At 40.0% G+C, this 12,087-nt stretch overlaps 1 protein-coding gene across 1 annotated transcript in view; it reads left to right on the top strand.

The window, feature by feature from the left end:
- The first annotated feature begins 2,363 nt into the window (after positions 1 to 2,363).
- syt16 (synaptotagmin XVI) overlaps positions 2,364 to 12,087 on the top strand; it is a 59,012-nt gene continuing 49,288 nt past the window's right edge. Inside the window, exon 1 of the mRNA XM_060924580.1 lies at positions 2,364 to 2,429. Within this exon, the coding sequence (XP_060780563.1) occupies positions 2,417 to 2,429 (13 nt within the window). The 5' untranslated portion in view covers positions 2,364 to 2,416. The remainder of the gene's footprint in view (positions 2,430 to 12,087) is intronic.

Genomic DNA, 12,087 nt, shown 5'->3' with positions numbered 1-12,087 from the left:
TCAGTTCTCAATGGATTCATTTGAAAGAACTTGTCATTCTGTACAAAACTCAGTCATTGTAAAATCAGGTTTTTTTTTTTTGCTAACTAATTCATAATCAGGTCAACTGAACACGTTTTCTTCTGACTAGAATTGTATCTCCTCTCATTTATCATACGAATTCAGCTACGACGTCCTGACGTTTTGGTTTAACTGGTTGTTTCAATCAAATGTCTTTTAATCAAGATATCTATCACTCAGAAACAGGTAGGCTGATAAATAACATCAACTTGAATGTTTTATCTGCTCTGTTGGTGAAAATAAAACAAGCTGACTGGAAGATCATGAGCTGAGGAACTGAGTGGTTGGATTGTTCATAAAAACTCTGTACTGCTCCTGGATGAAAACATTGAGAATCGGTCATCAGAAATATAATGGTTATAATCTGAAAGCTGCATGAGGTTAGATTAGATTTTTTTTTTTTTTTCTTAATCAAGATGAGATCTCAAACAGTGACGTCGGTGCGTTTGACATTCGAATGATATTCAGTCTTTTCACCTTCATCAGAGGAAGAGTGACTTTACTGACAGGTTTTATGTCACTCTGTCCTCCTACAAGTATCAGTCATAAGTTTGTACACCCCTACTCTACTCCTGCAGAGGTTGGTCTGTATTTTGATTTTCGACAACACTGAAGACACCAAATCGATGGAATTACGTGGGGAAACAAAAAAGTGTTGAGAGGGGGGAAAAAAAAAATAAGGTTTGATCGTTTAGATTCTTCAGCGTCTCCATCGTTTACTTTGATGCTTTGTTTTGTGCACTACTGGCATTATCTTTACCAGCTTCATCAGAGAGTCACCTGAAACGCTTTTCAATTAACAGTTGTGCCTCATCGAAAGGTAAATAGCGGATGAGTTTCTTGCCTTCTTAAGGTGTTTCAGATCAAACAGTAAATAATAAAAATACAAACAATAAAATAGCTCTATTCCATCTACAACTGTAGTAATGAATATTATATCCAGACTCGCTCAATGAAGTAAAGAGAAATGACATCTGTCATTACTTTTAAGACATTAAGCGACTATTTTAATAAATTACAGTAATTCAAGGTTTTTCTTTATTGTTAAAGTTCATCAAACAATAAGAAAAGGGAAAGGAAATGAACATGTTTAAAGGACAAATGAATTGTAGGGTGTGTAAGAGTGACGGTACCGTATATCAGGCGATCTGAAACACTTTTGAACCCCAGAGACTCAGAACCTTAAGGGGAAGCCATGGCCTAATGGTTAGAGAAGCAGCTTTGGGACCAAAAGGTTGCTGGTTTGATTCCCTAGACCTGCAGGACTGAGTACTCAGAAGTAAACCTGATTGTCAGAGTTGCACTTTAAAATAAGGGCTGCAAAGTCGTTTTGGTTGTGCACCACCTGAATTGATGATCAGCTCATCAGACATGACAATCATGTGGAGGTGTGTGCGTGCACATCTCTCTCTCTCTCTCTCTCTCTCTCTCTCTCTGACAAGTGTCCTCTTGTCCACAAAACTTTTATCTCATCATCTCTAGCCGCTTTATCCTGTTCTACAGGGTTGCAGGCAAGCTGGATCCTATCCCAGCTGACTACGGGTGAAAGACGGGGTACACCCTGGACAAGTCGCCAGGTCATCACAGGGCTGACACATAGACACAGACAACCATTCACACCTACGGTCAATTTAGAGTCACCAGTTAACCTAACCTGCATGTCTTTGGACTGTGGGGGAAACCGGAGCACCTGGAGGAAACCCACCCGGACAACATGCAAACTCCGCACAGAAAGGTCCTCGCCGGCCACGGAGCTCGAACCCAGACCTTCTTGCTGTGAGGCGACAGCGCTAACCACTACGCCACCGTGCCGCCCACGTTTTGAAATGTTATTAGTTAGAATTTGTGCTGTAGGATTTGTATATAGTAGTCGAATCCACTTCAGCCAGTCCAGGGAATTGAACCAGCAACCTTTTGGTTTCAAAGCTGCTTCTCGAACCATTACACCATGGCTTCCTCTAATGGTGCTGGGGCTCAAAAGTGTTTCAGAGCACATACATGGGGAAATATGTGAACAATAAGATGTCTAGACATCTCTGAAACATCCCCGATATGAGATATGATCAAGCCCTCCACCAGCAGAAGTAAACCTGAGCACATGGAGCTGCACGGGTGGTCAGTGTTTTGCGCATGCGCAGTGGAGGCCGAATGCGCGCACCGCGTCATTGTGGTGAAGAATCCCACTGCATCTGCTGCACTGAGAGCCGGAGTGCAGGGACCGGGCTGCTGGGGATCTCTCTCTCTCACAAGGGCCACACAAATCCACTTCATACTCATCAACAAAGACCCAGAGGGCTGATGAAAGTGTGGAAGAGCTGAGAGAGAAACTCCTGGATCTCCTCCATCTGCTTCAGCAATGGCAGCTGACAGTGAGTTCCCTCTTTATTATTATTATTATTATTATTATTATTATCTGTATTACAAAGAGACTTTATTGTGTGTCTGAATTTGCGGTTCATTTCCTGTTCTGCACCGTTACATCCAGTGTGCAGTGCAGTGTGAGCGAGCAGGACATGCGCGTGCACGTGGAGGCATCGCGCGTTCATGTGTGTGTGCGCGCCTCTCTCTCTCTCTCTCTCTCTCTGACAAGTGTCATCTTGTCCACAAAATTCATTTTCTGTCTTTTTCTCTCTTTACATTCTCAATTTTTTTTTAAATCAAAGAAATGTATAATTTCATATGGGTTAGGGTGCATCAGTTGCCCTCACTTTCATAAAACCTGATGCATTTTTGTTTGGGTGTTCCTTTTCACCAATAAAGACATCCTGTAAAATTTTTTGACCATATTCAAAAGTCTAATGGTGGCACCATAAGGTTCATTTTTTGCCAAAAAACGCTTATTTTATGTTTTCGTGTAAGGTTTGAATCACAATGTTGGACTCCATTCAGGGACGTGCACAGGATGGGCAGGGACTCAAAGTCAGAAAAAGGGCAGCAAGTGCATGATTTTTTTTTTTTTTCTGATCCTTTCCAAAATATGGAAATGTAGAATTAAAATTAATGTACTAATAGGAAGGTAAGTACTTGGCTACTGTATGTGTCCTGTGTTGGTGAAAGTGATATGCAATTGCCATTTCTTTTGTGTCAGCAAAATTGTCACTCACATTATCATAGGCTTGGAAGACATGCAAAGCAATAAAACACTGGTGCATTATTAGGCTTTTTTATTGCTAAAGATTTAACATTGAACAGTGAAACCTGAACTTTGAACAAATAAGTAAATAGCCTAATGGACAAAATGATAATCAGTCCTTCCTCTCATAAAGTAGAAGCCTAACATTCCAGGGGCCTTAAAGCAGGAACCTTCTGGGGTTACTGCTCCCGTACTCCGCCGTACTCCGACGTCCAGCAAAAATAGAAACTGACACATAACATTGTTTTTTTTTCTGAAACATAACCCACATTTGATTTGAGCACGTTGTGGAAGAGGTCGACGACTAGTTATATATACAAGAGGAGAATGTAAGCTTCCTGACGATATATGATACTTGCATGTACACCGAAGCACGGCCGAGGCAATCGATTGTGAACAGTAACGGGTCAGGTCACGTCAGTTAACAAGCAGATTATTAAACTACAGAGACTTAAATTACTCGCACAAATGTCAGTAGCCCTACAAACGCCCAAATGTCATGTACATACAGTTTGAAAGGGCTAACTGTTAAACCATAACTCACATGTTCAAGCTGCCTCACTGTCGCGTCTCTTCTGTTATCATTGTGGCAGCGCGCGCAGCGGCTTCTTCCCTCTCACTCAGTCCGCGCGCGCCCTCTCTCTGGCCGCACTCGAGCGGAGCAGCAATGGACAGAGAAGCGGCAGCTCAACGCACACAACCACCCCGGATTACAAGAACATTGGTAGATTGCCGTGGAGTTTTTGTACCGCCGTTGTTTTAAACTTCTAACAGGACTGTATTATTTATTTTTTTTTAAAAATTTATTATTTTTTTTTTAAAGGGCAACATTTAATTCGAGGCAAGAAGGGCAGGGGCTCAAGCACCCCTAAAGCCCTATGTGTGCACGTGCCTGACTCCATTTATTGATTTCTTGTGAGCCAGAGATCATGTTAAGAACCTTTGCAAGGGATTGAGAAGCATTAATGTGATTTCATAATACATTTGTATTGTTTAAAAGTAGTTGAACAATGATTCAATGAAAAACTGTGCTTGATATATTTAGAAAATGTACTAAAAATGTGTATCTAAGATATTTGGTATACTCTATAAGGTGCCATAATGTTTCATGAAAAGTGATCGAAATTTTGTCAAATTCATAAAATAGCAGCTTTTTCCATAACTTTGAGCTCCTGGTGCCACCATTAAACTTTTTTGAATTTTGTCAAAATATTTCACCCAGTGTGTTTTCTTACCAAAAGGAACATAAAAACAAAAATGCATCATGATCGGAGGAACTTTTCATTTTTAGGGGGCAACTGATGCACCCTAATATGGGTGGCACGGTGATGTAGTGGTTAGCACTGTCGCCTCACAGCAAGAAGGTCCTGGGTTCGAGCCCAGAAGCCGGCAAGGGCCTTTCTGTGTGGAGTTTGCATGTTCTCCCCGTGTCTGCGTGGGTTTCCTCCACAGTCCAAAGACATGCAGGTTAGGCTAATTGGTGACTGACCATAGGTGTCCAGCCCAGCGGCCACCTACGGCCTCTCACCCATAGTCAGCTGGGATAGGCTCCAGCTTGCCTGCGACCCTGTAGAACAGGATAAGCGGCTACAGATGATTGATGGATAATATAAATACTACACCAAAAATACTAATTTCTGATTGGCTAGGAGGTGTGTCGTCATTCAAATCTAATGACCGTAATGTCCTGATATGTTAAAAAAAAATTGCAATGTAACTCTGAAAATAAACAAAATTGAACAAAATGGATCCAGTGAACATGTCCGACATGATGATCCCAAAACTCTTTAAAATATTCCTCCTTGTCTGTGCTGCAGTTGTGCAGAACAATACTTTTTTTTTTTTTTAAATGAGACACTGAACATTTCTTTTGTCTGCAGAACATCACAGCTTGATGGTATCGTGGTATTTAAACACGCTGTGTCTGATGATGAAATTGAAAGGATTTTTTTGTAAATGCCAAAGTCTCTTTCCATTTCCTTGGGAATAACCATCAACAAAACCCACAAAGAATTGTTTTTCTGCTGTTTTTGAGAATGACTTTTCGATAAAATGTCTGACATTGTCTGTAGTTCTCATGTTGTTGCATGACTCTGCCGTTAAAGAGACTGGCTATAAGGAAAGACAACACTCACACACCGCCAAAAAAATACAATTCAGCTCGCCTGACAGTGTGCAGCACTACTTAGCCAAAAGTAGTGCAGAGATGGGTTGAGTTGTGGTCAGTGTTGTAGTCGAGTCACTAAACCTCGAGTCCAAGTCTAGTCTCGAGTCCCCAGTGTTCAAGTCCAAGTCATTACAAAAAAAATTCAAGTCGAGTCTGAGAACAAGACTCCATTTGACGGTGGCTTTTGCTGCCTTTATGTGAAAGCGTCTCTGCTGCTGTGTTGGACTAACGTTACTGCTCGACTGCCCCATTTTAGATAATAAAATAAAAAGCTTATTCATCGCTCAGCAAGCCCCGCTATCAACAGGGCAATGAACACAGTGTGTCACTTCCTTCTCTGGGTTGAGTCTTACCAAATGACAATTGAAGTTCGAGGTTGTCCCCATCGCCTCCTCGATAGTTCTTCTACATATGGAACACACAGCAGTGCATTTTTTTCCATGAGAAGTCTGTATGAGCAAAGCGGACAATCCTAGCGGCGTTCTCCAGGCATTTTAGCACCGTTAACATTAGTTTGTTCCTGAACATGATGTATGAACAGGTGAATGTGCATTCTTTTGCACAAAATTAGTATAAAAATTAACGTAGATATAAATATCTTATGCCAAATTATGCCATGTTACAAAAAAATAAAGAAAAAACCCGAGTCATCGTGTCCAGTTTACGAGTCCGAATGCAGTTAATGCATGAGTCTGAGTCATCAGTGCTCAAGTTCAAGTCAAGTCATGAGTCCTTAAAATTAGGGCACAAGTCAGAGTCAAGTACTACAAGCCTGGTTGTGGTCAGCAATCACGAAAATCAAGACTAAAACTAACAGGGGAACAATACAGAAAAAAATTATATCCAGTGGTGCTTGAAAGTTTGTGAACCCTTTAGAATTTTCTATATTTCTGCATAAATATGACCTAAAACATCGTCAGATTTTCACACAAGTAGATAAAGAGAACCCAGTTAAACAAATGAGACAAAAATATTATACTTGGTCATTTATTTATTGTGGAAAATGATCCAATATTACATATCTGTGAGTGGCAAAAGTATGTGAACCTCTAGGATTAGCAGTTACTTTGAAGGTGAAATTAGAGTCAGGTGTTTTCAATCAATGGGATGACAATCAGGTGTGAGTGGGCACCCTGTTTTATTTAAAGAACAGGGATCTATCAAAGTCTGATCTTCACAACACATGTTTGTGGAAGTGTATCATGGCACGAACAAAGGAGATTTCTGAGGACCTCAGAAAAAGCGTTGTTGATGCACATCAGGCTGGAAAAGGTTACAGAACCATCTCTAAAGATTTTGGACTCCACCAATCCACAGTCAGACAAATTGTGTACAAATGGAAGAAATTCAAGACTATTGTTACCCTCCCGAGGAGTGGTCGACCAACAAAGAGCACTCCGAGAGCAAGGAGTGTAATAGTCGACAAGGTCACAAAGGAACCCAGGGTAACTTCTCAGCAACTGAAGGCCTCTCTCACATTGGCTAATATTAATGTTCATGAGCCCACCATCAGGAGAACACTGAACAACAATGGTGTGCATGGCAGGGTTGCAAGGAGAAAGCCACTGCTCTCCAAAAAGAACATTGCTGCTCATCTGCAGTTTGCTAAAGATCACGGGGACAAGCCAGAAGGCTACTGGAAAAATGTTTTGTGGACGGATGAGACCAAAATAGAACTTTTTGGTTTAAATAAGCATTATGTTTGGAGAAAGGACAACACTGCATTCCAGCATAAGAACCTTATCCCATCTGTGAAACATGGTGGTGGTAGTATCATGGTTTGAGCCTGTTTTGCTGCATCTGGGCCAGGACGGCTTGCCATCACTGATGGAACAATGAATTCTGAATGATACCAGCAAATTCTAAAGGAAAATGTCAGGACATCTGTCCATGAACTGAATCTCAAGAGAAGGTGGGTCATGCAGCAAGACAACGACCCTAAGCACACAAGTCGTTCTACCAAAGAATGATTAAAGAAGAATAAAGTTAATGTTTTGGAATGGCCAAGTCAAAGTCCTGACCTTAATCCAATGGAAATGTTGTGGAAGGACCTGAAGCGAGCAGTTCATGTGAGGAAACCCATCAACATCCCAGAGTTGAAGCTGTTCTGTATGGAGGAATGGGCTAAAATTACTCCAAGCCGGTGTGCGGGACTGATCAACAGTTACCGCAAACGTTTAGTTGCAGTTATCGCTGCACAAGGGGGTCACACCAGATACTGAAAGCAAAGGTTCGCATACTTTTGCCACTCACAGATATGTAATATTGGATCATTTTCCTCAATAAATAAATGACCAAGTATCATATTTTTGTCTCATTTGTTTAACTGGGTTCTCTTTAACTACTTTTAGGGTTTGTGTGAAAATCTGATGATGTTTTCGGTCATACACTACCATTCAAAAGTTTGGGGTCACTTTGAAATGTCCTTATTTTTGAAAGAAAAGCACTGTTCTTTTCAATGAAGATCACTTTAAACTAATCAGAAATCCACTCTATACATTGCTAATGTGGTAAATGACTATTCTAGCTGCAAATGTCTGGTTTTTGGTGCAATATCTCCATAGGTGTATAGAGGCCCATTTCCAGCAACTCTCACTCCAGTGTTCTAATGGTACAGTGTGTTTGCTCATTGCCTCAGAAGGCTAATGGATGATTAGAAAACCCTTGTACAATCATGTTAGCACAGCTGAAAACAGTTGAGCTCTTTAGAGAAGCTATAAAACTGACCTTCCTTTGAGCAGATTGAGTTTCTGGAGCATCACATTTGTGGGGTTGATTAAATGCTCAAAATGGCCAGAAAAATGTCTTGACTATATTTTCTATTCATTTTACAACTTATGGTGGTAAATAAAAGTGTGACTTTTCATGGAAAACACAAAATTGTCTGGGTGACCCCAAACTTTTGAACGGTAGTGTATTTATGCAGAAATATAGAAAATTCGAAAGGGTTCACAAACTTTCAAGCACCACTCTAAAGCCTACAGTCAATAATGCAACACAAACAAAGGCAAAATCGAATTGCAGGTAAAACCCACTTCGTTTTCGTCTTCATTTAGTTTTCCAGCTCAAGACAGGAACGGACAAGTTCCAGAAGGTGGCAGTAATGTAACCCCGGCTGCCGTAAAACTCCAAAGACGAAGATGCTTGCTGTGCAATACCTGAAAAACTAAAACTCAATCACAACTCAACTAAAACTTGTTAATTCCTAAAAAATAAAATTACATATGCACTTGTAAAACTAAACTGAAACGCAAACTGAATGACAAAATAAAAAGAAAACAAATAAATTTCAAAACGATCCTAACTCTGGTCAGGAGTGCTGTTGTTTCAGAGCTGTTGTGTCTGAACCGTGGAGCCGTTCTTCTTTTTCTGCACACCGCCTGCCAACCTGTTTGCGCTTCACTCTTCCAGTTCACTCAGACTTGATGACACACAGTATTTCTTCCAGTCGATCGACATTTGGCTGCTTTTTCCCTGCAGCTTTCCTTCGTAGCCGTTCAATAAAGCCTGATCTGACCTGCTACATCAGACTTCCACTGTACTCCATCTGTGCCCGGGTGTGTGCTGATAACCAGCCGTACGAGACACTGTGATCCGTGATATTCAGAATATCACGATTGTGCACGCTTGGATGCTGCTCTGGAGGATAACATGACAGGAAGCAGTGACTGCTGCTGGGGATATTCGATATGAGAGCTGAAATATTTATTGATATGAAAAGCTCAACAATGAACCCATTAACTTGTTATCAGAAATCGGAGTAAAATCTTGGGCAGCTGTGATATGATATTGAGCCAAATGTGTCATTGAAATTAAAGGGGCGGTTTGTGATGTTTGGAGTCATCTGCTTCCTGTGAGGTGAACTAGGATTGTAAAGAAAACATGATCAAGCCTGCTTCCTCGCTGTGTCTGTTCCTCCAGCTCGTCAAATTCGACTAACTCTCTTTTATCTCTTGATCTGCTCAAATTAACAGCAGAGATGATTTCCGGGCCTGAAAAAATGTAAACAGCAGCCTGAAACGCAGAAACTAAAGAATCCAGTTGCATGGTGTTTTTGCAAGTCAGAATAATTCAAAGATATCTTTAAAATGATGTGATTATTACAGATGTCGAAAGTATTTAAAATTTTACCAACTGCACCTTTAATATGAACACATTCCTGCATCCAAGGCACTAAATTTGGATTGGATTTGTTTGCATTCAAGCCTCGACACAACAAATGAACAGAAACGGAAATGCTGTTTGAAAAATTCCATCACCTTATTCAAGATCTTGAGTCTCGGCTGAAAATATTGGCACCCTAGATTAAGAATAAATTACATCATCTAAAATGAAACTTCTGACAATATTTGCTGAAACATTATGCAACTGTGGTCTGTTTTCGAATTCACTCAGCCAGGAATTAATGCAGAAATCGTGATTCAGTGTTCAAGTAGCTGTTGCAATTAATCCGAATTTGTCACAGGATAAATTATGAACCTGTTTGCAACAGAGGTGGAGAACCCATACATGTCAACCTTTAGTTCCCCATGCCCTTACAAAATCTGTACTTTTCCCTTACATACTGTACACCCATGAGCCCTTATCTCGTTATCTCTAGCTGCTTTATCCTGTTCTACAGGGTCGCAGGCAAGCTGGAGCCTATCCCAGCTGACTACGGTTGAAAGGCAGGGTACACCCTGGACAAGTCGCCAGGTCATCGCAGGGCTGACACATGGACACAGACATGAGCCCTTATACACGAGAAAAAATTCCAATATATAATCCAAAGCACCGATTGTTTTATTCCACATTATACACTCCTATTGTAATAGGCATATTTATCACACTGCATCAAGTTAAAGGGATCAAATAAGCATGGACTGAATAAAAAGACATTTTAGATCCCAGAGAAAGCAACTGAATTAAAAAGGACTATATGTCCAGTCAAGGAAACAATTATCTACTAAAGAGAATGACTGAACTATAAACTTAATTATTTAATATATATTGTATCAGTAATACCAGAATTCTTGATGTAAATTTTTCATATAAAATGTATTAATATTAAATAGTTCATAAAAATTACACAAAGTTCTATTTGACAAGTGTTGCCATCACCTACAATATTACATTCCACCAAAGAAAATTACTTGAAATATAACAGCAGCACTAAGTAGGGATGTTAATTAAAATAGTAGGTTACATGTAATAAATTATATATAATCATGTCAAACAGTAAATGAAGGTTAGTAAAAGTTCCATTTGAGAAAAAAGTGTTGACACCATAGCAGTGTTCGATCCAACTAAAGATGACTGAACCACATCAGGTATATTATGTAAACAAGTATAAGTAAAAACATTAATAAATTAAGAAGTTAAATTGAAAATCTTCCCAGGAATTTATAACAAGAATTTAAATCTTATTCCTTTTTGGAGTGTTGTACTCTTTGTTGTACAAAGATGTTGCAGATTTGGCACGAGCTATAATATCACTGCTTGGGTCGCAGTTGTAGCTCCTCATCACAGTTCATTTTAATTTGCAGATATGCAGTTAATGTGTCTGCAGCCGTATTTTTTCTGTACTCAGTATGAATTTTCCTAACAGGTGAAAAAGCCCTCTCACTATCTGCATCGCTCTGTAGGAGGTGCAGCAAAGCAGTAAAAAGTTGTTTCAGCATTGGAAACCTGGCAACACCCAGAGCAGTTTTTACATTGAAGACCTTTCCCCAATATACATCTATCTTCCTGGTCAATAAAAGAAAATCAGAGCACGGCAAACATGTAGATGGTGTTAAATTGCTTCCATCCCCTACTACATGTTTTAGAGACAGGTTACCAACGGTCGTTACCACCATTACTCTTCATTCAGTACTTTTCCAGTTTACTGACGACTGATGGTAGTAACGAGTGTTGGTCATCTGTGTCTACATATAATGTCTATCAGCAATTAAAATGTTTAGGGAAGCGAAACCAGAAATCGCCGGGTAACTACAGTTGCCGTTGTATAAACGGCGACTCCCGGTATCTCCTCCCTAAATTATCGTGGTAACGGAGGAAGCTTTCCTACATGCAAACAGTAAAAACTTAAAAAAAAAACAAAAAACACACACATGCTTACCTGTGCAGTCTTTGAATCGAGAAACTTTATTTTTTTCGCTAGTTGCGAAAAATGGTCTGCCACAGTCGGGGGGATGTTGTGTTCCACGAGAAATTGGTGGAACATAACTTCTGCAGCCGTCACAGAAGTCTGGGCAGTCCGAGCCGAAAACCACGTCCAACTATAAAACCACATAAATCGAAAATAATTCCGTTTCATTGGGCATGCGTGTTTGAAAAAATAAATGGTGGATGCTAAGAAATTTGTCTCGGCATAACGGAAAAAAATCTCTGATACAAAACGTAATTTTCCCGTATGAAAATCAGTGTATGCAGTATTAGCCAAAAAATTGCATTTTCCCATACAAAATACAGGGAAACCGTATAACTTGACATGAGAACCAGTGAGTGTATCTCCATTACCATCAATCTTTCATAATTTCCCCACTGTGTATGACTTAATGCTAACATTAACATCAGCAGTGAAATAGATGGACACATGTAGGCCCATAAATAGTTATTAGCAGGGATGTGATGTAATCCGCGGTCTAATGATGTTGTAATATTAATGGCCTCTGTTAAAATGTTCGACTTGCCTTGACATGTCTTTCACTTTGGATATTATCTTTCTCTTGCAGACAAAAGCAGT

This window comes from Neoarius graeffei, chromosome 7 (genome assembly GCF_027579695.1).
Source record: "Neoarius graeffei isolate fNeoGra1 chromosome 7, fNeoGra1.pri, whole genome shotgun sequence".
Lineage (NCBI taxonomy): Eukaryota > Metazoa > Chordata > Actinopteri > Siluriformes > Ariidae > Neoarius > Neoarius graeffei.
Note: the sequence above shows the minus strand (reverse complement) of the source record. Positions and strands in the feature narration are given on the sequence as shown.